Raw genomic sequence first — 27,635 nt, forward strand, 5'->3', positions numbered from 1 at the left:
GATAAAAATCCTACCACAAAACTACAAAATTTCCTATTTGTACACCCCATAATTGAAAATTCCTAAGAGTTTCGCAAGAATTTCGCACGAATATCGCTTCAATCTAAAAATACAAAAACCCGCTTCATATTGTACATTCTTTTCAGATAATGCCAGATAATGCTGGCCCTTCTGTTTTGGGCTGATAACTAAGCCAAGCAGCACACGACCTTGCCTATCTATATTTTTTTACTGACTCACATTCCGACGTACTCCCCCTTTGCCCCGCCAGTGTTTTTAGCGATAAAGTTATCCAGCAACAGAACCATATCAACCAGGCAACAAGGAAATGCCATGGTGTCTGGGTCCGTTCAAAAACCTAAAAAAAAGTAGGTATATACAAACGATAAAAAACCAAAAACCGAAACAAAAAAAGTGTCAAGAAATTCCAATAAAATACTGAAAATGCCGGTTCTTGTGACGTCATGCGGATTTGATAAGAGCAAAAAAAATACAAAAGAATAATAGAATAAACAGAGAAGAAAAACATATTGCAAACATTGATAAAAACACACAAACGAGGGAGGGGTGGGAACAATACGATACGATAAGGAGGTAAATGTAAACAACCTGAAAACGGAGTGAAACAACTTTAAGCAGGCGCCAGAGCATGGGATCAACAGAAAGAGATTGGGAGAGGGGAAGTAGTAGTAGAAACCCGATAAAGATATATGTATGTAAGGCCCTGCGGGTGACGACGACGACGACGACGACGGGTGCGGGTGTCGCCTATCAGTAGCAGTAGCTCTCTCTGGGTAAAAGTCCGGAAGATGCATTGTATTCCAAAAGATAAGCCCCAGAGTTGAAGTTGGACCGACTTTATCAGCCCTTGGGCTCCGCTTTCGCTTTGGTTCGACTTTGGTTTTATTTTGTTTGTGGCCATTTAAATACAACATATTAATGGCTATTTAAAAGGAATAATATAATGAGAAAGGAATCGCATAAAGAAGGGGTAAAAGATAAGCCTATCCTGCCTTGGGACTCTAAGAAAATTGAAATGCAGCCAGGCTCAATTGTGGATGGATCGTACACATAAATAATCTATGCCATGGATGGATGCTATATGCTATATGCTGGATCCATAATCCATAGCCACATCATCGTGACGGAGCACACAGATAAGAGAAGCGGAGAAGCGAACAAAAATTGAAAATATTATGTGTCTGTTGTGTGGCAAGAGGTCAAACTATAAGTATTTACTAGCTCCGCGGATGAGAGAGGACGGGATGGGAGGAGGCACCATTCTAATGGGGTAGGATGTCACCAGTGATAACCCCATCCTACTGTCAAGGTACTGGGTTCACATGTTGGACAGACAGACAGGGAACAACCCAATATTATGTTCATTCCATTTCGAAAACAAAATCGATTTCTGACAATCAGATTGTATGATGTATGATATGTGAAGATCACTTAGACAATACCTTTTAAATGCCATCGACTTGATAAGACCGAAAATTTTGAGAGAAAGAAACGAGGGATAAATATTTACTGGGAAAACTACTACGAGTATTCACTCAAATAATAAATCTGTTTAGCAAACATTTGTATGGGCAGGTCTGATAAGGTTGACGACACCTACAAATATATGACGTTTTAATGTTCTATCAATCTCCCATTAAAGAAAAAATAATTTCAAACGATAAATGAATACATTTTCTACAATATTGCTTAATTGTGAAAAGATAAACTATTCTTGAATTGTTTTAAAAAAATGTTTAAATAAAGGTCTAAAATTTGAACAACAAAAATGGTTCTGCCACATGAAATCTACACAAGAGTTAGCGGCATCTGTTGGTGATTACATGGACTCGCTTTGAGACAAAGCAGTCAGAGTTATCGGTTATCGCTCATCGCAATCGCATTAAGGTGTTTACAACCACCTCAACAAACCAACAACGATTTGAATTTAAAGAATAGATAAGGAAGATAAGCGCCCTTACTAAAGACTGGCAGAGAATTTTCCACATCGGTAGTACAACAGAGCAGCAGACCATGTCAAAAAGCGATGATTTTATATTCCGGCGTGCCCAAGTGGAGGACATCAAAGATGTCTTAGCCATGATCCAGGTGGGAATCAATTGGATTTAATTTATCAACTCTTATGAAACACTTTTTCAAATAATCTTCAGGAACTGGCGGACTTTGAGAAGATGAGCAATGGCCCACAGCTGACTGAGGCTGGTAAGGTATTCGTATATCTTTTAAAACAACGATCACTCTACCAAAAGTCAATTCTTCCAACAGATCTCATACGTGATGCAGGACTCTCAGGTGAACAGGAATACTGTGAAGTCTATGTGCTCATAGACAATGCCAACAAGTGAGTAAAGTAAACCCAAGAGATGCGATAAGCATTCAAAATTAGGCAAAAGCAAACACGAAATCTGTTAGACTCTGGCAAACATTTCCCCCCTCCCTTCAAAATTTGATAATTTCTGTTTATTTGCTTTCCCAGCCTGGCCATTGGCTATTCCATTTGCTACAAGGCATACTCCACCTGGCAGGGACGCTATTTCTTCGTGGAGGACATCTACGTGAAGCCGGAGCACCGCAAGCGCGGCGCTGGCAAGCGCATCTTCCTCGAGGTCTCTGCGCGGGCCGTGGAGCTGAAGTGTCCTCGGTTGGAGTTCAATGTGCTCGAGTGGAATCCCGCTCGCAAATTCTACGAGAGCTTGGGCGCCGTAGATTTGACCGCTCGAGAGGGCTGGCACTACTACCGCGTGGAGCAGCAGCAGCTGGCCAAACTGGCCAACGATTTGTCTTAGTTTTATGTTGTTTTTGGAGTTTTTTTACTTTTATAATACATATAAATAATAATACTCTATGGCCTGGGGCATAGATGCTATAGAAATATCCATAATTTACAGATTCTCCGCCACGCTGGCAATCACATGGATCTGCATGCTCTTCGTGGAATTGTACACCTGTCCGGGTGGAAAGGGATGCACCTTGGAGTGGGCATCGGTTTTGCTCTTGCCACCCGCCGTGTATTTGGACAGACGTATGCTGGGCATGGGCAGGAAGCCAGTGCTCAAGGGCATCACATCCAGGGATATGGAATGGCTGTCCACGTCTTTCATGGAGACGACACCTAAAAGGATTTAGGGAGGATTAGCCCGAAAATATATATAGTGTTTAAATCTACAGAAAGCACAATTTAGTGGTTAATAGAAAGCCTAGAATTTACTACATTGGTTTTTAAATGGGATGGAATCTAGCCCAAGTTGGGAGTTAGTTTTGCTAGGGATTTTTCTACGTGTGTTTCCAAGAACTTACCCATATCTTAAAGTGTGAAAACGTGTGTAGAGAAATCAGAATTAAATCATAATCATAAAAAAACGACCAAAAAGCAAACATTAGAACCACAACCGCACTCACCCGCAGAGCGACCGCAAACCGCCCAGAGATTCTGATCGTTGAGCACTTCGTACATGAGATCCGTGTAGGGATTCTCGTGCACTTTGCTGATCTTCAGATTCATGTTGCACACCGTCCGCAGGCGACACAGCTCGTTGGGCTCCAGCTGTGCCTGCAGCTTAAAGAGCGTCGTGTAGTCGACCAGATCGAAGGCACAGCCGTAGCTACGCCACACCTCGGGCTGCGTGAGCGTGGCATATTTGATCACAAAGTGCACCTTGACGATGGGCAGCTCGTGCTCTGTCTTCAGGGGTTCCACTTGGATCTCGTACAGATACGTGACTGTCAGGGATTTGTAGATTTCCTGCAAGCAAAAAAACACGTGATAGTGCATTCGACGATCACAACGATTCGCTCTTACAATCGGCTGTTGGGGCATGGGATTGAGGTCCAGCAGCTGAACGCCAGGCACATCGCACTTGACCTTGGCGTGGTGCAGCAGCAGATGCGCATCGAGTCCCTTCATTATGACCTGCAGGAACTTCTGGGTGCCGCACGTGTGCAGCCGACAAGTGGCCTCCATGGCCGGCTGGAACTCGATGGGTATCTGCAGCTCAGTGCGCGACCAGGGACAGCTCAAAGCAATGTGAAGCTCGTGATGCTTGGACACCTTCCTGCCCGGCATATCCGTGAGCACCTCCAGGGCTATGCTTCGCTCCTCGAATGACTTGAACTGGAGCAGAGGCACCTGCAGCAGACTCTCGAATGTGGCATCATCACGAGGAGGCGTATCCTTTGTATCCAAAGCCAGTCGCAGGCGTAAATTCTTGGAGCAGCGCAGCGTAATCTTGGCATCGGGCGGAAAGATGAAACTCCCGCCGGACACATTCAGGCTAATGGGCTGGACAATGCCCGCAATGAGGGTCTTGAACTCCAGCGAAGCACTGGCCGGCTTGGTGCTTATCTCAAAGCAAGGCGCCGCAAACGGCAGCTGCTCCGAGAGGAACTCCAGGCTGGACATGCTTACACAGAGCTACAAGAATAGAAGATTAATAGAGCTATCTGCAGAAGAAATCACGGAATACGAGACCTGTTTGAATTGCCAGTTGCCCACACGCGTCGCCTTGGCTTTCAGCTCAATGCAATTGACGCCCGGCTGGAGGGCTATATTCTCCGCCTGCACAAAGTTGGTAAAGTCCCCCTGGACACTTGGGGAGAGCTTCCTTTTGGTGCTGCTGGTGCGTCGCACGGGCTGCTTGCTCTTGGGCATATCACACGCCACCGAAGCGGAGTGGAGACGATTGTCCTGCTTGTAGACCAACTGCAGTTCCACCTTCAGCCGCGATGCAGACTCTTTCACCTTCGGGGCTGATGGAGTGGCTGTCAGGGACACATTTTCCATAGCCACTTCCAGGGGAGTGGCCTGCAGCTCGTAGCACAGTTTGATGGTCTCCGCCACGATCCCTCGGGGATAAAGACTCTCCACTTTGAGCTGCACCAAGACATGATCGTCCTGTATAATGGGCTTTTGGTTGAGCACTTCAATGTCCAGGATGCGAAAGTGATCCTCTAGCACACAAAAGTTGGCATTCTCCGACGATGGTTGGGCGGAGAGTGTGGTCTTGAGGGTCTTCAGAGACTTAAGAAACTCATCAAAATAGAACGTGCGCACCAGAGTCTCCAGCTCCACGCAGCACGAGATGGAGCTGCAGGTCTTCGTGTAGGCCAGAGAGTCCCCCATCTTCCGATAGCAGTTAGCCAGCTCCAGCAGCGTCTGTGAGCTCAGCATGTGCCAGTTCTCAGCCTTAAGCTCCCTCAGCAGATCCGTAAAGAAGCCCACCGCCTTGTGCGGCTCATTGAGGGAACAGTAGAAGTTTCCCAGATCCAGGCCCACCAATCGAGCCGAGCGCAGGCGTGTCACATGCTTGTACGTGCTGATTGCCAGCTCCGCCAGCTCCAGGTAGAGTTTCTGGAATGCCTGATTCGAGCCCAAGGCTTCCTTCAGCTGCTGGGCCGCCGATTTCTTGGGCTTGCGATTGGGCGAACGATCTCTGAGCTGCGGCGTGGCCTGCAGGAACTGCTGTTGCTGATCTGGCGGGGCATCGCCAATGCCCGACGACAGCTGCACGACGATGTGCAGCTGCTCGGAGGTTGGTGTACAGCCGGGCAGAAGGCCGCACAGTTTCCCCAATTCATAGAGCTTGTCCTTGGCTAGGTTCCAGATGGGGGCACAGTGCTGGAAGCAGGTGACTTCGTTCGGTTCCATGGCCTGTTCGCACAGCTGCAGCACCTCCAAAGCGCAGACAAACTCCCAGCAGCACAGGGCTCCTTCCTGGCACTCCAGTTTGATGAATTCGACCTCGCGAAGCGTGGAAAAGAGAAAGTCTAGCAATCGTTTGGCTATTTCCGGGATCTCATTGCTGGTGAGCAGCAGATAGGCCTGCCGTTCAAACAAATAGTTGCGGAATTCCAGCAGAGAGACACCCTCCTCGCGGATCTTCTCGCGCATCTCAAACTTATCCAGACGCGTCAGACAGATGCCATGGAAGGCGCTCAGCGGACGCTTGAAATGGCTGAGCCACTGTTGCTTTTCGTTGAAGCCCGTGTGCATGATGAACTGCGAGAACATGGCATCCAGTTCGTCGTACTGTATCAGCGCCTCAGTGGGCAGCTCTAGCTTCTCGAATATCAGAGCTAGATCCTCCTGCATGAAGAAGTACTGTCGGAAATCCCAGCCCTCGTGGTTGCGCTTCTCCCGCTTGCTGCGTATCAGCTCCTCATATTTGACAATATTCCGATTGTAGCTCGTGAGCATAAGGAAGCGTATGCGCTGGACCAAACAGCGAAAGGATTCCGTGGACTTTTGCTCGAATTTGGCAGGATTCAGCACTGAGATACAGCGATCATCGTTTTTGGTGCCAAAATCGAGACGTATCTTATCGAGGACTGTGGTGCGTGGCATAAAATTCTTGGTCTTGCGCATGTCCAGCGTCTCCACCAGCAGAATCATCCAGTCCGAGATGCCATAGCTGGTCAATACCTTTAGCCAGGCATCAATCTCCTCCCTAATGGTGGCCTTGTATGTGTCAACGTCCTGCAAGAGGGAGAATGGTTAAGCTTTCACTCATATTAAGGGCGTTGCCTTACATTGCATTCCGTGACAAAAATGTGCAGAATAGGATGCTCCAGAATGCTCCAGTCGCCCTGCTTGTACTTCTCCAGTGGCGCCACATTGAACTGCAGCGTCTGGGCCTCCAGGCGAACATGTTTTGTGGGGCGTTGGAAGGTCCGACGCCACTCGCAGGTGTCCAAAGGTATGGCATTCAGTATTTGCGATTCCAGCGAGCGAAAGAGCGGGCACGAGCCAGAATCTAAAAGGAATCAACATCAATGAATGGTCAAAGTAGTATTGTGTGCCACTCACATGTAATAATTGGTTTTATCTGCATTATTATGCTAATTTTGTGTTGTTTTTCAGCATTTGGCTAAAGAAAGGTGTAGATTTCAGCAGCTGATTATCGATTGATAACAGCTGTTCTGTTATCGACTAATAAAAACACAAAATTTATGAAATAAACTACGAAATCTTAGTACGAAATTGAATTTATTCTGTAAAATAATCAATAAACTAATTAAAGAATGTTGTTTTTCTTCTACTCAACAGGTGCATCGATTTTACCACCTATCGTTAATCGCCTATCGAACAGCTGTGAACAAAAAATCACTGACACCAAAAACAATGCAAAGTGAAAATTTTTGTTAGTGTTTTTAAACTTCCAAAAGAAATTCACTGTAAACTGAATGCTCAAAATATCATAATCAAAAGGCAGCTACAACGAGTTTGAGCAGCAGAATGGATATGGCCAGGAGCATATTCGGCCGGGACCACGAGGGTTACGTGGGCCGTGCAGAACATACGGTACGGGTAGGGGAAGCGCAGCGCTCTCTAATTAACTGGAAAAGATTGCTTATCAAGCTAATTATATTTTATCGTTTCCACGCTCCACTCGCTGCCAACACAGCGCAAACTGCAGAACTTGGGCTCGGAAGACGATCTGGGCGAGCTGCCGCCAATGATGGAAGAACTGAGCGTGGCCGATGGCCTGCGACCGAATCCTGGAGGACCGTTCTCCGCCCTCACGGCCTCCATGTGGCCGCAGGAGATCCTCGCCAAGCTGGGCGGGGAGGCTGAGCTGGGTTCTGGGCCCAACGACCAGCCCGAGTATCGTTTCGATGAGTTTGGGTTTCGCGTTGAGGAGGAGGACGGCCCCGAGCAGAGCTCAAATAAACTGCTTGGGATACCCTTTGTGGAGGATGCCCAGCAGCGACTGCAGTGGATAGCCCATCTGGAGTTCTCCCACAACAAGGAGGCCACAGAGCTCACGTGGGAGCATGTGGATGTGATGCTGCCGCGCACGGAGAAGCTGCGCAACATGGTACGGCAGGGCATTCCACACACACTGCGGGCCCAGATGTGGATGCGACTCTCTGGGGCATTGGCCAAGAAGCAGAAGAGCGAAACGAGCTACCAGGACATTGTCAAGGGTACAGATACCCCCACATATCGTGGTTGAGAAATTGTTCTTAAACTCTTTGTATTCCAGCTTCCAGCAACGACCAATTGATGACATCAAAGCAGATCGAGAAGGATCTGCTGCGCATCCTGCCCACAAACGCGTGTTTTAGCAATCCCAACGGCACGGGCATTCCCCGCCTGCGTCGCATCCTTCGGGGCATTGCGTGGCTCTTTCCCGACATTGGCTACTGCCAGGGCACAGGCGTCATTGTAGCCTGCCTGCTGCTGTTCATGGAGGAGGAAAATGCCTTCTGGATGATGGCCACCATTGTGGAGGATCTGCTGCCCGCCTCATACTACAGCTCCACGCTGCTCGGCATCCAGGCGGACCAGCGCGTTATGCAAACACTAATTGCCAATTACCTGACCAACGTGGATGAGTCGCTCAAGAAGCACGACATTGAGTTGTCGCTGATTACGCTGCACTGGTTTCTCACGGTCTTCGCGAATGTCGTGCACATGAAGATTCTCGTCCGGATATGGGACTGGTTCTTCTACGAGGGATCCATTGTGCTCTTCCAGCTAACCCTAGGCATGCTAAAGGTTAAAGAGCAGGAGCTCAAGCACCTGGAGAACTCTGCCCAGATCTTCAATTCCCTTTCGGACATTCCCGGCGAGGTCACTGACGTGGAGGTGCTCTTCAGGCAGGCCCTGGAGGTGGGCGGCTCCCTCAGTCAAACGGTGATCGACACGCATCGACGTCGCCACTTGGCCTACCTCATGGCCGACCAGGGTCATCAAATAGGCAATCCCGAGGCCACATCGAATCTGCCCAAGCAGCAGCTAGCCCGTCGGCAAGTCCGCAAAAGTAAATCCATACTGGAGGCTTTTCTGTTCCGCGGCGACGGCTCCGAGGCGGACCAGCTTAAGAACAAGAACATACGGCAAACGGAGATACTGGTGGATCTGCGCGAAGCCATACTCAAAGTGGGACGCCATTTCATCACGATTGAGCCCAAGCTGGCGGGGCACATCCAGCTGACGGCGAACTACAGCAGTGAATCGCATGCCAAGGACCACGAGAACTTCATTAATGTGGCGCGAACGCGAAAACGCCGCGCCAAGGCACTGCATGACTTTGAGCGACACGACGACGATGAGTTGGGGTTCAGGCGCAACGATATCATCACCATCATCAGCCAAAAGGATGAGCACTGCTGGGTGGGCGAGCTGAACGGATTGCGAGGCTGGTTTCCCGCCAAATTCGTGGAGCTGCTGGATGAACGCAGCAAGCTGTATACCTCGGCCGGAGACGACGCCATCTCCGAGACGGTGACGGATCTGGTGCGTGGCACACTGGCGCCAGCCATCAAGGCCTTTCTGGAGCACGGCATGAAGCGACCCACATTCCTCGGCGGACCCATCCACCCGTGGCTGTACATCGAGGAGGCGGCCACCCGCGAAGTGGAAAAGGACTTTGAATCCGTCTACAGTCGCCTGGTGCTGTGCAAAACGTATCGTCTGGACGAAGATGGCAAGGTGCTGACGCCCGAGGAGCTGCTCTATCGCTGCGTCCAGGCCATCAATCAAACGCACGACGATGCCCATGCCCAGATGGATGTGAAGCTGCGCTCTCTCATCTGCTTGGGCCTCAACGAACAGGTGCTGCATCTCTGGCTGGAGGTGCTGTGCGCCTGCCAGGAGGTGGTGCAGAAGTGGTACCACACCTGGAGCTTCATCGATTCCCCGGGCTGGGTGCAGATCAAATGCGAGCTAAGGATTCTATCGCAGTTTGCCTTCAATCTGAATCCGGACTGGGAGCTGCCGCCGAAGCGGGGCAAGGAGTCGCAGCCGCTGAAGGATGGAGTGCGCGACATGCTCGTGAAGCATCATCTCTTTTCGTGGGATCTGTGAGGCTTAACCCTGCATTCCATACAAACCAATCTGAACAAAAGAATATCTCATTCGCCGCGTATTTCTATATGTATGATTTTTCCCCCTATGTGCAATCACAGTCTAGACTCTCTAGATTTCGGCTTTTTCCATGTACTTAAGTGCTTTACCACCCTATGACCCCTATCGTACGAGTATACTTATAGCTTTTAATTATATCTCTACTAGAATTGTACTATAACTACTTTTATGTATATGCACTATGTATAGCTCGAGAGCTGTTTGTTTAATTAACATTTGTATCCATCCATATTTTTAACTCCACTTCCACGCAGCACACAAATGTAAACGTACCTCTTTCAATCGAAATCAAATCTTATAAAGTACATATTTATTACTATATATACACATAGATATTTAGCTGTCTAAATGCATTTCATTAAAGTTTAATATATATATATATTTAAATGGTACACCAACAAAAGGATTGGCTTCGATTTGGAGGGGATTCTAGTTGCAAACGAGACCCAAATAGTCATCCATCAGAGTGCCAATGGCAAACTACAAACAAAAGAACAATTAACATCAGGCATAGAAGATCCCTAAAGGGGGGACTTACAATGCCCGTGGCATCCACACGCGTGCCCACAATCTTGAGGCGTATTTTGTCCTCCCCAGAGATGACCACGTCCTCGTCTTTGCTCTTATAGCAAGGGGGATTGCCATTCGGACAGAATTGCATATCAGCGGGAATAGACTGAAAGAGTAACCATCAAATATAACACCACTCTATAAGGTAAACATATCTCTACTCACATGATGCGATATAAAACAAGACAAGGGACCAATTTCTGCAAACATGCCGACTTTGTTGATCTGCTTGACCACTGCGTCCAGCACTTCCCCCTTGAAGGGACGAAACACAATGGCCTTGTACTTGACCGGATACACCACGAAGCCCTGTCCGGGCTGGATGACACCAGATCCGATCTGATCTATGGTTGTGACGGCAATCACAAAACCATATTTTCCCGTGCAGGTTCCCTCCACTTCCGAGTACAACTTCTGCTTCACCGTCTCAAGCAGCTGCGGCCCAAAGTAGCGTGGATGCAGCAGAATTTCATGCTCCAGTGATATCTGGGGAATGAAACGGTTAGCTACTGTAATAAACGCTAAACTAGGTAAACTCACGTGGTAAAACATCTTTATTTTAATAATTACAAAAAAATAGCAAAACAACACATACGACGCTCAAAAACTTATCATCGTTATCGGGGTCGATTACAGCCGGCAAAACGCACCTTACAGCACTGCAGGAAGACAGTTTCGATATATCGTTACATATCGATAAACAACATATGTATCTGCACGTGTGCAGTTAAAGTTAAAATTAAATAAAACAAAATGAGGCCCACCTCAGAAATATTAAAAGAAATGAGGGAAAAGTATTTCCCGGAGTCCGTCAAGCCAGTCAGTACAAAGAAAAAGAGGGAAACCTTACTGACGGAGTACACAGAGTATCGTGATCGCCTTCTCGATCTGCTGACAGCCGCTGGCGTGCCATACTCCAAAGAGGAAGGTTCGTACGGAAACTGCAAACGAAATTCAATCATTATTGTGTGTAAATTTCCTTGCAGATGATGACACCTACGAGGACTACTTGCTGTCGGACACTGAAGAAGCGCCAAAGAAAAAGAGCAAAAAACAAAAGGCAACAGGTGAGGCTGATGAGGATCTGGAGGAGCGGCTGGCATCAATGAAGAACAAATTGCGCCAGAAAAAGGGGCCCACCACAGAACGCCAGCAGAAGCGACGCGAGGCCAAGAAGATGAAGCGCAGCAAGGGTGTCCAGAAGCTGATACTCTCCTCGGCCAAGAACCTGAAGAACGAAAACGTCAAGCAGAAAAAGTTGACCAATGGAGTGGTCAAGCACGAGGAAGACGGCGACACGAAGGATTCTAAGGCACTCATTAAACCCGTGAAACAGCAACCGGTCTACAACCAAGATGGAAAAATTGTCTACTCCAAGGTGGACTTCGCCGCCACGCCCGGCGGAAAGCAGAAAAAGTCGCATCAGAATCCCAAGGAAATCCTAAAGAAGCTGAAGGACACCAAGAAACAGATCAACGAACTGAAGGAGCAGGGCGAGACGGAGAAGGCGGCGGAAATGCAGACGGATATTGCGTGGAAGAAGGCGTTCGATAAGGTTGCCGGTAAAAAGGTGAAGGATGACCCCAAGCTCCTGCTGAAGTCCATCAAGAAGCGCAAGGTTGAGAAGAAGAAGGCCAAGACAAAGTGGTCGGAGCGCAAGCAGAAGGTGGACTACGACAAGGACAAGCGACAGAAGAAGCGGCAGGATAATCTGGAGAAGCGCAGCAAGGACAAGAAGAACAGGAAGCTAAAGAAGGCCAGCAAGAAGGGTCGCATCATAGCCGGTTACTAATAGAAACATAGACCAACCAACTCCACTGTATCGCTATAGACTAAGTTTAAAACTCCCATTGAAAATCTACTCAAATGGAAATAGAAATGTCTTACAAAACTGACAGCTTTCAGTGGTTTTATTATTGTTTTCGAAATTCACATTCGTCTTGGCCTTACAACAGTCCAAATTTCTTGTTTCCTTTTCTTTTCCTTTCCAGAAATTGTTGTACTTGGCCCATGGTGCGTTGTGACGAAAAAGAGGAAGAGAAGTGAGGCACGCAGAACAGCTGTTTGTGTCTATCGATTGAACTATCGATTGCATCAAAGCACAGTTCAGTGGGGAGATTTTTCTTGTTACAGCCCGCTGGCAAAATATTTGTGTTTAATCTAGTAAAGTCTAGTAGAACTTTTACCCGAAAACAAGTGCAATAATCAAAGCTACCTTGGGCGACATAGAGTAGCAGCAGTGAGCACGCACATCAAATATAAACGGACAGCACCGAAAGGTGGAGAAGCAATCAAAGTCAGAAAGTAATCGACACACGCACACAGCGAAACACATTACGTGCCGAGCGCAATCTCTTTCCTTCCCCCCATTTTCCACCAAAAAAAATCGCAGTGGCAGGCGAAAAAATCAACACAATTGCGTCGTAAACCAAGCAGGCTGCAAAGCGTTTTAAGTTTGTGTAAAAAACCCAACAGCTCCGGCTGAATGTCTAGAAGCAACTTCTGAACGAACCAACAACTTCACCGATCAGCACCACAAGAAGAAGAAGAAGCATCAGCAGAGGACAGAGGAGAAGCAGCGCTCAGCTGAGACTTCCGCAGGCCAGGCAGTGGATAGCACCACTGAAGTGAAGTGAAGCGGGCAGCAGCCATTATGAGCATGGTGCGGCGGATAATCTTGTTGGGCCCTAAATACAGCGTCTGGGCAAAGGGTAAGTCTTCTTCTTTACCCTGGCTATTGTTGCTGCAAAAATCATCGCATACGTAACTGCGTCATTTCCTGCTGGTGCAGCAGCTGATTTCGTATCAGTGCTGTGATCCCAATGCAATGCTGGAGCATTTCCGATTGCCGTTTACCTGTTTTGCTTATCAGAATTTTCTAGCCAGGCCCCCCACAAACGGCGCCAAGCTCTGCGCTGCGCCTCTGGGCCACTACCTGAAGGTCGTCTTCTTTTGATATCAAAAAAAGCTGCTCTCGCGGTCAACATCCCACACAGGGGCGTCTCTCAAAAGGGGATCACCTGTAATGCTATCGATAGACGTTCGATCGTTTTGATTTTACATAAACCAAATATGCGGGATTGAAGGCCGCCCAATAAGACCACGTTTATGCATCGTTGTAATACCCTCTGGGGCCCAGAGTCGCTGTAACTATCGATTCCCGATCACCAATCGATCTGCAAAAGAGTATCAAATGCTTCGTCTTCGCGCTTCCGAAAACAGACCACCTTTCTTGTTTTTGGTTGGTCTTTGGACTGAACTTGAATTGTCTTAAAAAACAGCTTGTATTATTACCATTGCCTATGCTCTGCTCGGCGTCTGACGCAATGATTTTTTTATTATTACATGGCTTTGGTCGTTGGCGGCATAATTTTTATATTTGATAGCCAGGCTATTATATTTCTGGGCTTACGGGTAAGCTAGGGAAAGCGATCTTACGCGGAAGTTGATGGCGGGAAATCTACACTTAGAGAAAGTACTGGATTAGCCACTCTTGGAGGTAGATCCTCTAAAATTTAGGGAAGCGATTGTAAAGATGATCTTTGATATAATAATCTGAGATAATCTGAGAGTGCGATAAAGATACATAGTTTCGACAGTCATCTGTGATCTGTGATATCGGCAGGTGCTAATTGGCCTTGGCCTTTATTTGCTTCGTATTTTGCGGTTGAAATCCGTCTCTCCCTCTCTGCGTTGCTATCTCTCGTTTGTATGGATTCCAATGCTATTAACCTTTGAAAAGTACAGGGTCAATGTTTCCATTCTTTTATTGAATTTCCTTTGAATGCCAGCATCCCACTAATTCCTCTTTTGTGTGGCTCTTTCTAGGTGCCGGAGTACCAACCACACAGCACTCAGCAAAATGTGCAGCAGCAACAGGAGGAGGAGGGGGACCCGGAGTGTGCGGCGTACGACGCTTCCACTTGGCCACACGCCACTGCGCTGCCAGCAGGCAGATTGTGCTGGAGCCCGTCATGAATATACCCGCGTACATTGACATCACCAATGGAACGACACAGACGCCGGAGGACTCAAGCGGCGGCAGCGGAAGCAGCGCCAGCAGTGGCGGCACCTCAAAGATCCCTGGAACCGGCTCGAGTGCTGGCGGAGCGAGCACAACGAGCGGTGGAGATCCGCCGGGCGGTGGCGACAAGTTTCTGTCGTGCCCGAAATGCGGCAGCGCCTGCACTCAGGTGGAGACGTTCGTCAGCTCGACGCGATTCGTCAAGTGCGCCAAGTGCAACTACTTCTTTGTGGTGCTCTCCGAGGTGGAGACCAAGCAGCGGGTCAAGGATGAGCCGAAGAACCAGCGAAAACCCCCACCGCCGCCCCAGAAGATCATGGAGTACCTCGACAAGCACGTGGTGGGCCAGGACTTTGCCAAGAAAGTGCTCGCCGTGGCGGTCTACAACCACTACAAGCGCATCCACCACAATCTGCCCCAGCTGCAGCAGCAGCAGAGTGGCGGTCAGGGAGGCACTGGCATGGACGGCATTCCCCGTCCCGATCTCCTGCACATCACGGGCATTGGTCACACCCTAAACAGCTCGCCGGGCAACGAACTCCCCCCCAAGCCAGCACAGATGGGCATGGGCGGAGGCATGGGCGGCGGTCTGGGGAGCAACCTAGGCAATCAGCCGGGACGCGGCGGCGGCGACAATCGCGCCGGCTCCGAGATACTCGACAACAAGTCCACGGACGTGAAGCTGGAAAAAAGCAACATCATCATGCTCGGGCCCACGGGATCGGGCAAGACGCTGATTGCCCAAACGATTGCCCGCTGCCTGGACGTCCCGTTTGCCATCTGCGACTGCACGACCCTCACCCAAGCGGGCTACGTGGGCGAGGACATTGAGAGCGTCATCTCCAAGCTGCTGCAGGATGCCAACTACAATGTGGATCGAGCCCAGACGGGCATTGTGTTCCTCGACGAGGTGGACAAGATCGGTGCCGTCCCTGGAATCCATCAGCTACGCGATGTTGGCGGCGAAGGTGTCCAGCAGGGCATGCTCAAGATGCTGGAAGGCACGGTCGTCAATGTCCCAGAGCGTAACTCCCCGCGAAAACTGCGCGGCGAAACGGTGCAGGTGGATACCACGAATATCCTTTTTGTGGCCTCCGGCGCCTACACGGGACTGGATAGGCTCATTGGTAGACGCCTCAACGAGAAGGTGAGAGATCTCTTTTGTAGAGATGTGGCTTCTATAATTATTTATTATTCGTTTTTCTTTTAGTATTTGGGCTTTGGCATGCCCTCTTCGTCAAGCGGCTCTGGCAATCGTCGAGCCGTGCAATCGGTGGCTGCCCCCATGGACAATGATCAGGAGGAGCGTGATAAATGCCTCACCAAAGTGCAGGCCCGTGATCTCGTCGAGTTCGGAATGATTCCCGTGAGTGTAGACCCGATTTTTCCCCTTGATTTCTTCTAATAATTTTGTGGGTGTTTCAGGAATTCGTTGGACGCTTTCCGGTTATTGTGCCCTTCCACAGTTTGAATGTCAGCATGCTGGTGCGCATTCTCACCGAGCCACGTAATGCTCTGGTGCCTCAATACAAGGCGCTGCTGGGTCTGGATGATGTTGATCTAACCTTCGATGAAGATGCTGTGGAATCAATTGCCAAGCTGGCAATGGAAAGACATACAGGTGCCCGAGGATTGCGCTCCATAATGGTACGAAAGTGATTTTAATTTATAAATGTATATCTAAATGATGTTTTTTTTGCAGGAGCAACTCTTGCTGGATCCCATGTTCATAGTGCCAGGCTCGGACATACGGGGCGTGCACATTACCGGCGAATGTGTGAGAGGACAGAGCACACCCGTATACAATCGCGACACGGATGCGACGGCGAGCAGCAACAGTGGTGGGTCCTCCTCCGACTCGGAGAGCACCAACGATAATGATAAGAGCTTTGAGGATAGTGAAAAAGTACGCGTAAAACAGTAGAAAGCAAACATCGAAACCACAAAACAAAAAACAGAGCTAGAGCCACAAACGAATAATACTTTCAGTTTTCTAGATACATATATATCTGTCTGTATTCTATATGTATTTGCTGCTTACTTTACAACCAAACTACTTGCTTGCTTCGAACACAGAACAGCCCAATGTTTAATATCCTTTATACATATATATATTAATAATGTATATTTTTTTAGTCGTTTGTGAATGATACATTGGCTGGCACGTCGTAGCTCTTCCCCCCTCTATCTTCCTGTACAAAATATCCCCCGAAAACGACGGATAATATATATCATATAATATTCAATCCCATTATATGCATCTGTGATTCATGAAACGACAAGCAGCAATTGTAAGCAGAATATATATATATATAAAGAAAAGAAGAGCACCTAAAAAGCAGGAATAACTAATAAAAGAAACCTTTAAATCCCTTTTAAATAATACATAATTGTAATTTGTACCTCTCTGTAATCTGAATTGTGGTCGGTCGGTCCTGTTTGGCGATCCTGAGATCCTCTCTCTACCATTATACCAATTATATATATACACCCGATATATTTAGGCGAATTGTTTGCATAGTCTAAAAGCGAGTTTCAACATGAGTTCTGGTAGCGTTTTGCAATGACGACAAAGCGGGAAAAACTTATATTTTTAACTACATTTAAGTTAAACTTTGAAACCATAAAAAAAATCAAAAACAAATTAAATAATAAAAAAAAAATGAAAAAGTTCAAAGAGAAATGGTATATGATTTGTGGAGGGAAGCAACGAGTAGAAGGGGCATCATGTGGAGATCCATAGGAGATCATTTACATATTATCACAGACCAAGATGTTGCATGAGGGGCGGGCTATCCTTCGCCTCCGACCGAAGCCTGCTGCCTTCCTTCTAGTGTTCGGCTGCTCAGCTCGTTTACACATTCTTTGGCGACGCACAACGTAGATCGAGACTCGAGTTTGCAGAAACAATAAACATTGCTTGGGCATGACTCAGTACATTGATTTACAGTTTTTGGTTGAGGTAGTAAGAATACGATCAGGATCATGGGTATCACAAAAGAAAGCATTAAGAAAAGATAAAGAAGTAAAAATTGAAAGATTTTCATATGCAGAAAAGAAGGAAAGAAGAAGAAGAGCATGAGAGTGTAAGATGTTCATCGCTGGCAAATGGCCGGAACAAATGAGATGTCAATTAAATCCAAAGGCTCTCCTTGAGCCGGCATATTTTCTATATACTGGAACATTTGTTATAATTTTCAATTAATTTATTTTATTCGTCATTAAAATTCAACTAAAATATGTAGAAACTCATAATAAATAAATCGAATTTATTGCACATATGGGACTAAAAGTATTTCCTTTTCTTTTCATTCGTTCTTTTTGTTTTGTTTTGTTTTGTTTCCTTGTTTTTCATTCAGTTTTTTCAGTTTTTCATTTACGTAGTGTATAAATTTGTATAAAAATTTGTATGTTAATAAATATGTGTGTATCTTTAAGCAATCCGATCCCATCCCTCTCAATCGTTCTCCTCGGATATGAGGAGCTCGTATTCCTGTGCCGCAAACCGATCCCAATCGGAGGTCTATAAAAAATGGAGAGGCTATGTAAAGTCTGAACCGACGGGCACTGCTGCATGGCACTCACATATTCATCACGCTGCGAGGCAAATGGATCTCTTTGTTCATGATCCAAATACTTCTCCAGATTGAAGAAGGTGTCGAAGAAGACGTGCGTCATTTTGCAGCGTTTCAGATCGCCCAACGTAATGCAGTCCCGATTCGCAGGCTTAATCATGTCCAGCATCTAAAGAAGAAAGAATTTAGAGGCTTCCAGAGATGGAAAAGAGGACTCCGCACCTGACACAGACAATCCTCGAATGGCAGGCACTCGATGCCAATGCCCTCCATGCGCTGCTGTTGCTCCTCGTAGAAATACTCCAGCTCGTACATGGATAGGGCGCCATCGCCATCGATGTCCATGCAGCGGAACCAATACTCAATGGCCGTCGGTGTGCGTTTGTCCTCCTCGGAGAGTATGAACCAAACAAAGTCTGTGTAGGACATTTTGGCCTCTTCCTCGGGTCCCTTTTTGCTATCCGTGCGCGTAACACAGCCGGAAAAGATGCGCTCTACGATCCGGGAGGACAGTGCATGATCGCTATGCTTGGCCAGATCCTCCTGATTGATGAGCAGATCGTGATCCTTGTCCAGTTCCCAGAACTTGCAGTAGATCACATAAAAGTGCTCATAGCTAAAGAAGGCCATGATCTGATTAATGTCCTCCTCCTCCTCCAAAAGACTAATCATCTGAGGGATAAAAGTGATCTTTAAGCAGTCCATCCTTTTACAATCTTGAAGGAAGATACGTACCTCTAAGAGATCAGATCTCTTGAGCTCTGCAATTGTGATCCTGCCGCTCCAACTGCGATTCACCGAATAGAAAATGCGCGCGATGACCGTGTGCACGTATCTGGAATGAAACTCGGTGGCCTCCTTGAGGAAGGCCAGTCCGGGATGTGTATCGACCACATCCTGCACCATCGGCACCAAATCCTCTGGCACAATGTAAGAGCGAAATCGCTGGCCACGCGACAGGATGTACACGAATCGGGACGCAGCCTCATGGCAATATATATTCATTCTGCAAGAGAGTAATACATATATTACTCCATGATCCATTAGGAGGGCGTATAAGTAATGTGCTTACTGTTTCCAGAACTCTACAAATCTCTGACGTTCGACGAGACCCGAATTGGACGTCTGGCAAAAGACCATCACGGGCATCCGCCAGTAGTAGGGCATGCCGCAGAGCTTCAGGATCCGTGGCAGATCGTCTTTGGTCACCTGATTGTTGGGAAAGCTATCGAAGCCGGAGAGTATACCCCGGACCACACGCTCCATGGCAATCGTTGGCTGTGGCTTGCCATGTGGAAAGTAGAATCTGCAGAAGGAGAAGGCACTCTCTAGAGTATAAATATTGTAGGATCTTCTAAGAGCACTGCCCCACCTAGGTATGTAAACACTCTTTGTGGAGCGTATTTCCTTTTGCAGCAGATTCGTGTCCGGCGGTGGCGGCGGTGTGGCATGCAGCTTGACCTGTATAAATAATAAATTATAACCATATTAATCTTTCCATACGAAAAACTCTCGAGTTGTTTACACTTTTCTGATGCCCCGCCACTCAATAAAATTACGAATTTATTTATTTAGCATTTGGTTTCGTGCCTTTTGTTTAGATTCCGCGGAATTTTCGCAGACAGGCCCAACCACGCCCTATTTTTCTATGTATTTTGCGCCCTTTACCTTTTAATTTTACGAAATGTGGGCCATTTAAATAAACATAAACAAAATTTGCTGTCTAATTCGAGAGCATTGATATTGAGTGGGGGAAATGCAGAAGCAGAAGAAATGTGAAAGGAAGCAAATCTTGGATACCCTTTTAAAAATCGATTGGAAAGATCTTTTCCGAATATTTATACCGAATATGTTCTCAGACCGAGCAAATTAATATTTAAGGAACCCTAGGCCTAGAAACAGATCGAAAGACCTGTCTTTATTGACTCTCCTGTTGATTCTCCTAATATATAAACTACACGATCGAAAACCCTTCCTTTTCTGCCCTGCCAACCCCCAATCAGAGTCCATAGCACCCTCCTTTTCTTAGGGTACAGCCGCTACACGTCTTCGGGGGCAAGTACTCGTGAAATGAAAACATGTGTACGAGTACGAGTACGACTATGATAATTCCCCTCCGATCCGATACGTTGGTGGGATTTTTATGTGGCGAATCTTCTAATTAGCTAAAGAATTTTTTGGGCGGGGGCGGAAAGGTGGGCACATCTTGTGCGATAAATTCTTAATTGGCAGCTACGGAAAAACATCACAGGAATTATTTGTCTGTGAATGGATGGACTGAATGGAAAAATATTGGAGGGTCTATAAATAAATTAAATCTGCTTTAAATAGGCAGAAATTAATCAAGTACTTTTTTTCTTTGGAAATAAATTTATTTGTTTAAAAGATTGAATCATCAATGGCAACTATAGATTTTCCACTTATTTGCACAATATTTGCTCTAAGATCATAAAGGGTTTCCATGTATTGAATAATTAGCTGGAAACTCGTTTTCTTCATCCATCCTCAAAGGGCATTAAAATACTGGGAATGTTTCTGTTTCATCGATTTCTAAGGCTATTAAATTACTATTAAAATACTGTAAACATGTTTTCTTCATTGATATTCAAGGCCCTCTGGAAATTTTCGTTCATTCCCCTCCAGCTTCTGTATTATTTCTCTCTGTTTATCGAAACCTTAACCCCATCTTCTGTACAAGTAAATCCCTCCCTGTCTTTCTCTGTCTTAAGCGAACTTCCATCATTTATATAGCCCCCTGCCCAATGGCCATTCATGATTTTAAAACTGTCAACGAACACATAAATATTAATCTTTGCGTCCATCCATCCATACACAAAAAAAAAGCAAACAATCCACGAAATACTCGTACTCTCAGGGCATGTGCGCGCACAAGAGTCTATTACGTATACGCCCGGCTGCTACTTCTACACAATCGTTTATAGTCAAATATTACGCATACGCATTGTTGCCTAATTTATAGGAATAAAGAAATCTCTCCCACACACAGGGAGAGAGAGAGAGCAGAAATCTCTCAGAAAGAGAGAAACCAAAATTAAATTCAACTTTTGTCTGCCTAAAAGTTAATTGCAAAAAATAGTGGCGTGGGGATTATATTTTTAGACGATTTATTTGCTTTGATCCAACAATTCAACGATCCAACCGATCCAACCGATTCGAACGTTCGATGAAGTGAGGAATTTCACAGCAGCCAACAATCGTCGTTAGGCAAAAAATTCAAGTGTTTCTTGGAATGATCCCTCCTCTCTCTCGCTCTCTCTCCCTCGATTGTTGTTTTGTTTTGGTAGGAATATTGTACACCCTTGTAATTAAATAATTAAACAATTCTACAGCTAAAAGCAAGCTACAATCCACAGCAAAAACACAATTGCAATTCATACCAGTACAAAACACAGAAAACAAAAAAAAGAAACACACAAATTAAAAATTGATAATGATCACATGCGGGGGATTCTACTCTGTGTTTTTGGTTTTGCTTGATTTTTTCTTTGTTTTTTCTTTGTTTTTGGTTGTGTGCACGATCGAAAGCCAATGCTTGATCGTAAATGCTTGATTTGATTGTTTGTATTGTGTACGTAAATATATGCACACTCGTACGAGCACGAGCAAGAGCACTCGCATTGCCCCAACCTTTCCTATCGATAGGGGCACTCGATTGGCGAGCCCATCCCCAAAATGGGATCCAAATAGAAACAACAACATAAGAGGTTTCGCCAAGTTATAGGAATACACCCCTATTCCTCCTATACGGATTACACTTTCGATTTCGAAAGCTGTTCTATTCGGCACGCCCTTACTGCCCCGAGACTAGGTAAAAACAAAATATACTTCGTGTGTGCTTCGACCAAGGATTAATATTTCTATAGCTAATGGATCCATCGCAGGACTGACAGAAGAGCGTATCAGAAGAGTGTTCAGAAAGTTATCTTTGGGGGATATTTTTACAAATATGCTCGTACTTAGAGTAATAGAGATTCAATATTATATTCCCCTGCTTCTAAGAAATCAATGATCAAAGATCCGTCTCTCTCCTAGTATTCCAAATCCCAGTAAGCCCCACAGTTTTCTCGGTTTGTAGATTGTTATACGTAAGTAGATCTCGTATCAAAACCAGACCTAAATTAACACCTTTTCCATGTGAATCCCCTCACATTTTTGCCTCTCTTTCTTTCTCTTTCGCTGAATTTAGTCAGTGATTTGGCACATGCTTTCATCTCTCATGTGGGGTAACCTTAAATCAATCAATGTTGCCGCCGCTGGCTGCCACTGCCTCTCGCATCGATAACAAATGCAATTATCTGAGAGGAGATCGGAGAGGGGCCTGGGGGCCTGCGGCACAGGCACTCAATTTGTTGCTATAGTTTGTCGCTTTTTCACATTTTCCTCTGGCATTTTCAACTGTTAGATAACAATCGCATGGGCATGGGTGGCATCCAATTGGCGGCGGCGGGAGGGGAAATCCACCAGCCCCACCTCATGAATATCATTCAATTAGGGCCTCTGGGCCTTAGGGAACGAGGGACTGGGGGCTGCAGAGGAGACTCACCTTGAGGAGACTCTTGGGCGCAACGTCGGCCTGGGGGCGCTTGATGTTGAGGAATGCATGCCTCACGTCCGGACACTTTTCGAACATCAGAACACGCTCCGCCACCGATCCGCGTGTGAGGAGACCCGCTAGAAGAGATGACGTATCATCATCACGTGGATTTCTTGGTAGATTTCTGGCAGAACGGGGACTACTACGGGTATGGGGTACTCTGGTTGGGTTCTGGGATCTACTATTTTCAATCGTACCATTCTTGTTCTTTGTGGGATCCTGGCTGCCGTTGGTCAGGGCTGGCCGTGCCCCGCTAGTGGGTTTCACTTTATTCAACGTTGGCATCGTTGTACTGACGGATGTTGCATCCATCGATGTTGCTGCTGTCGCTGGTGCGGATGTTCCCACAGAAGATGCGTTGGACACAATGTTGCTGTGGCTGTTATCAGTGGCACTGCTGCCTCTTGTGGATTTGCGTGTGGCAGTAGCTACTACCGATGTTGCGGGTTTTTCTTTGGTTGCCGGCTGTTGCTGCTGCTGTTGCTGTTGCTGCTGCTTCCCTTCGGCGCTGTTCTCTTTGGTTTTGCTTGACTTGCGATTTGTGGCCACCACCGTCGCCTCGGCGCTCTTATCACTCACTGCCTCTGCCACTCTGTGGGGCTGTGGGGCATCTATAACATCGATGCTAACTGCTGCTGTTACGGCACTTGTCCCGCTCTTGGCTTTGGTCTGCTTTTTGGTGGGGGATTGTTGCTCTGGGGCGGCTGCTGCCGCTGTTACCTTTACAGAATTGGCAACCTTCCCGCTGCTGCCGCTGCCGCTGCTGCTGCTGCTTCCACTCTGCCGCTTCTTCAGAGGATTGGCTGCCGTCGCCTCCTTCTGCTGCTGGATTATCTCACTGATCTTCAGGAGATGCGCCGTCTGCTCTTGGGACAGATTATTCATATCCAAATGGAGGTTGATGTCGTAGTTGAGATTCACATCGGGCAGGGATTTGCTGACGGCAGCCACTTTCTTTGGGGATTGCAGGGCCTGCTCGAAGGCGGAGGCGCCCCCGGCGGCTGCAGGGCCAGCGGCCGCTGACTTCTTCACCTTTCCATTGGCGGTGGGTCCCTCAGATTTCTTAGCAGTCTTTCCCCTTTGCTCCTTGTCCTTGTTCACGAAGCTGGTGACCATCTTTTGGAGCCCCTCCGCATCAGCTGTGGGGGCGCCTGCCACCTCTGCAAAGTCGCCCGAGCCGGCGGCATTTGTATACATCTCCAAGAGCTCCACCGGAGGCAGCCCGCGCATCTTCCACTTGCGATAGATGGCATCCGCATGCTCGTTGATTTTCTTTGAAATCTCCGCAATCTCGGGATCGCTTGCACTTGTGCTTGTGGCAGCCGCTGATCCCGCCGTCGATGCCTTTGGCGACTTGGGGCTGGCTCCAGCCGGCTTCCGGGTGGTGGTTGTCGTCTTTGTGGCACTCGTCACCGCCACGGAGCTGATCATGTTCGGAGCCCCCGAACCCGTGCTGCTGCTCAGCTTCTTCGTTTTTGTGGTTGTTGTTGTGGTGGTGCTCGAGGCCTGCATTTTTGTTATTTTTTTTTTGTGTTTCGATATTTTTCTTGTTCGTTTTGCTTTACTTTCGCCGAAAAATCACATTTTCCTTCGTTCACATTTTTTCTCCAATAAATTTATGAAATTTTTAATTCAATTTCCAGCTTTTTATTCAAGCGTTTTCTTTGGGGGAGGGAGAAGATTCACATGCGTTTCATTCACTTTTCACTTTTCACATTTCACATCGTCTTCACTTCAGAGTTTTTCCACCGTAGGCTGCGTATGGTATGGCGAAATCTATTTATAAATGGAATATACCAAAATTTCCTATTTCAGACGCCGAAAACCGAAAGAGAAACAGAAACAGACAGGCACACACACGTTCACACACGAACACACATGGATAGGGATCGAGAGGAGAAGACGCACCACACGAAAATATACACGGATAACGGGACCAGGCCCAGGCACAGCCACAGCATCGCATCCCATCAGAGAATATCGAGAGGCAACGCGTACACGGCGGCGGCACAGTGGTTGTGGGAGAATGTAAATTGGATGAAAACGGAAGGAGGTGATATTCTATAAGAATATCTTATCTTGATCTCTTCACTGCCACTAATAATTATCGTATCGTATCACTCAATTAATTAATGTTTTCACACCTTGCAAGATCAAACACCAAGCAATTATCAAGTCAAGTTTAATCATTCTCTCATTTCTATTCGATTCGATTCGGTGATATTCGTGGGAAAACAATCAATTAATCAATTGAACTAATTGAATCAATTTCACTGCCTCACAAACGCAGCTCGTACCACTGTGCATGCGTAAGAAATGTATAAATGCCGCCCGCCTTTGCCGTTTTTTTTTACGTGTGAGAGGCGGGATGGGATGGGGGATGGAAACGGGATGAGGATGAGACCGGGAGACTGCGCTGCACACTGCGACGACGACAGAGGCTAAGTCGACGGCGGTTGTTCCTACTGCTTCCTCTTCAACGTTGTACTATTTATTCGAAAATAAATTTCGAAGTACCGCACGCACACTCATTCTCATTCCGCCTTCTAATGCACTTTACATATGACTGTCTGTTCCCCACTCGCTAAGTGTGTGTGCTCGGTGTGTGTCTGTGTGCATTAACATACATATATTTGAATATTTGTCTGGTTTTTATTAATGATTTAATTGCATTTATGCCTAAGAGGCGCGCGTGCTGACGACAATGGCGACGGATTTCGTCATTAATTAATTAACCAAACCAAAGGTTAATAGATTTTTTGCGGGTTGACATTTCGTTTTCGTGTTGGTTTGGTTCCATTTGGCGAATATTTGCAATTATGATCGAATTAGAAAAACACACGCGGCGGAAAATGTGTGTTTTACTTTTTGGAAAAACGCTGGCAGGCTTCCGCTTTAAACGAGTGTCTAAATTTAACAGCAAAACAGAACAGATTTTGAACAAAAATAATGTAAATTTTATCCGAGAGCGAAAACCAAGCGAACTGCACGCGGACGCTGCCCGATGCTGCTTAGCGGTTCGTGTTTGTTACTGTAAATCCCTCAGCCGCGCTGCTGAAAATAACATCAGCCATAGCGAATAGAGAGAGTGTGTGTCCGAGGTGATCTCAGCTGTTTGCTGCCGCTGCACTATACTAATGACACTCTCTTCCTCAGCCACCAAGAACAAGCGCTCCCACACACGACCCCAACCAAGCCCCAACCATTCGATCGTCAGGCGCAGAGAGCCAGAGAGAGAACAGAGGCCGAAAACATCGTCCCATTACTTTGGCGTTCTCTATCTCTCCCATTTACCCCCACACGAATAGGCAGCGGCAGAGGGCAGCGGCAGAACACTTGCCGTCGTTTACCCACTCACGCTCACACACACACTTATACACGTGCAAGCGCCAAGCCATTGTCGAACATAAAAAAATACAAAAATCAAATCATAGGTGTTTGTTAATTATACACTGTCCTACAGAGGACAGAGGGTATAACTGCATAACGATGAAGTTTGGCAAACAAAACGATAAGGTAATAGCCCCCGTAAGCACACTTGCTTATATTTGCATGTAGTTTGTAAAGTGTGCGACAAAGAGTACGAGAAGGAGAGGGGAAGCAGGAGAGCCATCACCTTATCTTGTCATTCGAACATCATTGACTTGAATTCCAACTCGAACAATTAAAGGCTTAAGCAATGGCAGGGCATACAATAACGGCTCTTGCTGCACGTTTCTTCAAGTTTTTTTCGTGTCTGCCTCATTGAACAGGAAAACAGCAGCAGCAAGAGCAACAACAACAACAAAAAATCGAAGCATTTATCTCGCTTATTTGCTAATGCTAAATTATCTCCATCTTCTGCTTCTTCTATTCGTTCCATCTTCTGCTTCGTCTGCTGCTGCTGCTCTGCCCCCGCAAATGTTTGCTGCAGTTGTTGTTGCTTTTGTTTGTACCTGTAGCTCGTTTTGTTTCCCCGCTTTGTTTATGTTACCTTTTTTGCAGGTGGGCGAGCAATACGAATTTTGTGTTTGTTTGTTTAAAGAAACCCGAATAAATGTTGAGTAAATTGAAATGCGATTCATGTTTTCGCATAATTTCGAAAATGATATTCCTTTTAAATACCCTACGATTTCAACAATTTGTTGATAGATTTTACACCTACATATATACAGATATCCGTACAAACAGTAAACCGCAAAAACACAGCTCTGACTGCATGATAATGATATAATAATAATGACGTCGATGACGACAACTATGAAGATAATGATGATCTGAGCTCAGCTTCCGGTTTTGCGCATTTGGTATTTATTTTAGATTTTGATCTATATGATCTCCGTATAGCTTTATACAGCTTTATTTATCACACGATGATGTCGTTTTTATGGTTTTTAGTTCTATCTCTGGTTGGATGCCTTGCGGTGTGTAATTGCTTTAAACCAAAAGATCGTCCAACCTTAACATGTGTCGACTGTCACATAAATTTTCACATACAAATTGACAGTTACAGTGACAGGTATCGATTGATGGACAACATTTCGTAATCTCTCGATCAAGAGCTCGTCCGCTCCATCCCTTCAGACTTCACTGTACTCACGTTGTCGCTGCCATAAAACCATATAAGGGTTAAGAGAGAGATTAGCTAAAAAGTTGACCTAATTCGAGCAAAACAAAAGGCCTTTATGCTAAAATTTGGATCCACAAAAAGCAACCCCCGCACGCACACCTATTCGGAAAATGGGTGTCCGCGACCAGACGCCCAAACAATCGGACCCCCGAGCGTGACAATGGAAGTGTGAATAGATCAATCGCTACAGAGAGGGGGGCCCGGGCAGGCACCTCTATAAGCAGCTTAGCGGCAGAGAGTCAGATAGTCAGAGAGCCAAAGCCCAAGCGGGGGATCAGTCTCGACTCGGAAGAGTGTGTTTGCTTTTGGGCATTTTTCTAATGGCTCGTGACTTTGAAGGCAAAAAGCAAACA

At 46.5% G+C, this 27,635-nt stretch overlaps 7 protein-coding genes across 8 annotated transcripts; 4 read left to right on the top strand and 3 right to left on the bottom strand.

Annotated features, from left to right (window-relative positions):
• The first annotated feature begins 1,963 nt into the window (after positions 1–1,963).
• LOC6594518 (diamine acetyltransferase 2) lies at positions 1,964–2,902 on the top strand. The gene is made up of 4 exons (XM_002019424.2): positions 1,964–2,109; positions 2,172–2,223; positions 2,287–2,362; positions 2,498–2,902. Exons 1-4 carry the CDS (start codon positions 2,035–2,037, stop codon positions 2,805–2,807), a joined length of 513 nt encoding a protein of 170 aa, XP_002019460.1. The 5' UTR covers positions 1,964–2,034; the 3' UTR covers positions 2,808–2,902.
• LOC6594519 (trafficking protein particle complex subunit 10) lies at positions 2,830–6,861 on the bottom strand. 2 transcript variants are annotated; one of them, XM_026984958.1, is made up of 7 exons: positions 6,824–6,861; positions 6,547–6,770; positions 4,490–6,493; positions 3,821–4,432; positions 3,421–3,763; positions 3,319–3,324; positions 2,830–3,133 (listed from the first exon to the last, which is right to left on the bottom strand). In XM_026984958.1, exons 1-7 carry the CDS (start codon positions 6,846–6,848, stop codon positions 2,904–2,906), a joined length of 3,444 nt encoding a protein of 1,147 aa, XP_026840759.1. In that variant the 5' UTR covers positions 6,849–6,861; the 3' UTR covers positions 2,830–2,903. The 2 variants fall into 2 exon arrangements, with proteins under 2 accessions (XP_026840759.1, XP_002019461.1); XM_002019425.2 differs by lacking the exon at positions 3,319–3,324.
• A 323-nt stretch (positions 6,862–7,184) lies between these two features.
• On the top strand, positions 7,185–10,220 carry LOC6594520 (small G protein signaling modulator 3 homolog). The gene is made up of 3 exons (XM_002019426.2): positions 7,185–7,318; positions 7,422–7,944; positions 8,004–10,220. Exons 1-3 carry the CDS (start codon positions 7,253–7,255, stop codon positions 9,827–9,829), a joined length of 2,415 nt encoding a protein of 804 aa, XP_002019462.1. The 5' UTR covers positions 7,185–7,252; the 3' UTR covers positions 9,830–10,220.
• Positions 10,221–10,260: 40 nt separating this feature from the next.
• LOC6594521 (DNA-directed RNA polymerase II subunit RPB7) lies at positions 10,261–11,011 on the bottom strand. Its single transcript, XM_002019427.2, has 4 exons — positions 11,000–11,011; positions 10,625–10,945; positions 10,428–10,565; positions 10,261–10,369 (listed from the first exon to the last, which is right to left on the bottom strand). The coding sequence occupies exons 1-4, from the start codon at positions 11,009–11,011 to the stop codon at positions 10,319–10,321; spliced, it is 522 nt and encodes a 173-aa protein (XP_002019463.1). The 3' UTR covers positions 10,261–10,318.
• Positions 11,012–11,197: 186 nt separating this feature from the next.
• LOC6594522 (surfeit locus protein 6 homolog) lies at positions 11,198–12,356 on the top strand. Its single transcript, XM_002019428.2, has 2 exons — positions 11,198–11,387; positions 11,446–12,356. Exons 1-2 carry the CDS (start codon positions 11,213–11,215, stop codon positions 12,249–12,251), a joined length of 981 nt encoding a protein of 326 aa, XP_002019464.2. The 5' UTR covers positions 11,198–11,212; the 3' UTR covers positions 12,252–12,356.
• Positions 12,357–12,438: 82 nt separating this feature from the next.
• On the top strand, positions 12,439–16,863 carry LOC6594523 (ATP-dependent Clp protease ATP-binding subunit clpX-like, mitochondrial). Its single transcript, XM_002019429.2, has 6 exons — positions 12,439–13,170; positions 14,288–15,630; positions 15,694–15,849; positions 15,909–16,130; positions 16,186–16,389; positions 16,620–16,863. Exons 1-6 carry the CDS (start codon positions 13,113–13,115, stop codon positions 16,653–16,655), a joined length of 2,019 nt encoding a protein of 672 aa, XP_002019465.2. The 5' UTR covers positions 12,439–13,112; the 3' UTR covers positions 16,656–16,863.
• Positions 16,864–17,735: 872 nt separating this feature from the next.
• LOC6594524 (serine/threonine protein phosphatase 2A regulatory subunit B''alpha) lies at positions 17,736–25,646 on the bottom strand. Its single transcript, XM_002019430.2, has 9 exons — positions 25,301–25,646; positions 22,871–24,449; positions 22,623–22,750; positions 19,431–19,519; positions 19,131–19,364; positions 18,794–19,064; positions 18,281–18,730; positions 18,069–18,227; positions 17,736–18,006 (listed from the first exon to the last, which is right to left on the bottom strand). Exons 2-9 carry the CDS (start codon positions 24,183–24,185, stop codon positions 17,941–17,943), a joined length of 2,712 nt encoding a protein of 903 aa, XP_002019466.1. The 5' UTR covers positions 24,186–24,449; positions 25,301–25,646; the 3' UTR covers positions 17,736–17,940.
• Positions 25,647–27,635: the final 1,989 nt, after the last annotated feature.

This window comes from Drosophila persimilis, unplaced genomic scaffold, assembly GCF_003286085.1.
Source record: "Drosophila persimilis strain 14011-0111.01,24,50 unplaced genomic scaffold, DperRS2 tig00000000-arrow-pilon, whole genome shotgun sequence".
Lineage (NCBI taxonomy): Eukaryota > Metazoa > Arthropoda > Insecta > Diptera > Drosophilidae > Drosophila > Drosophila persimilis.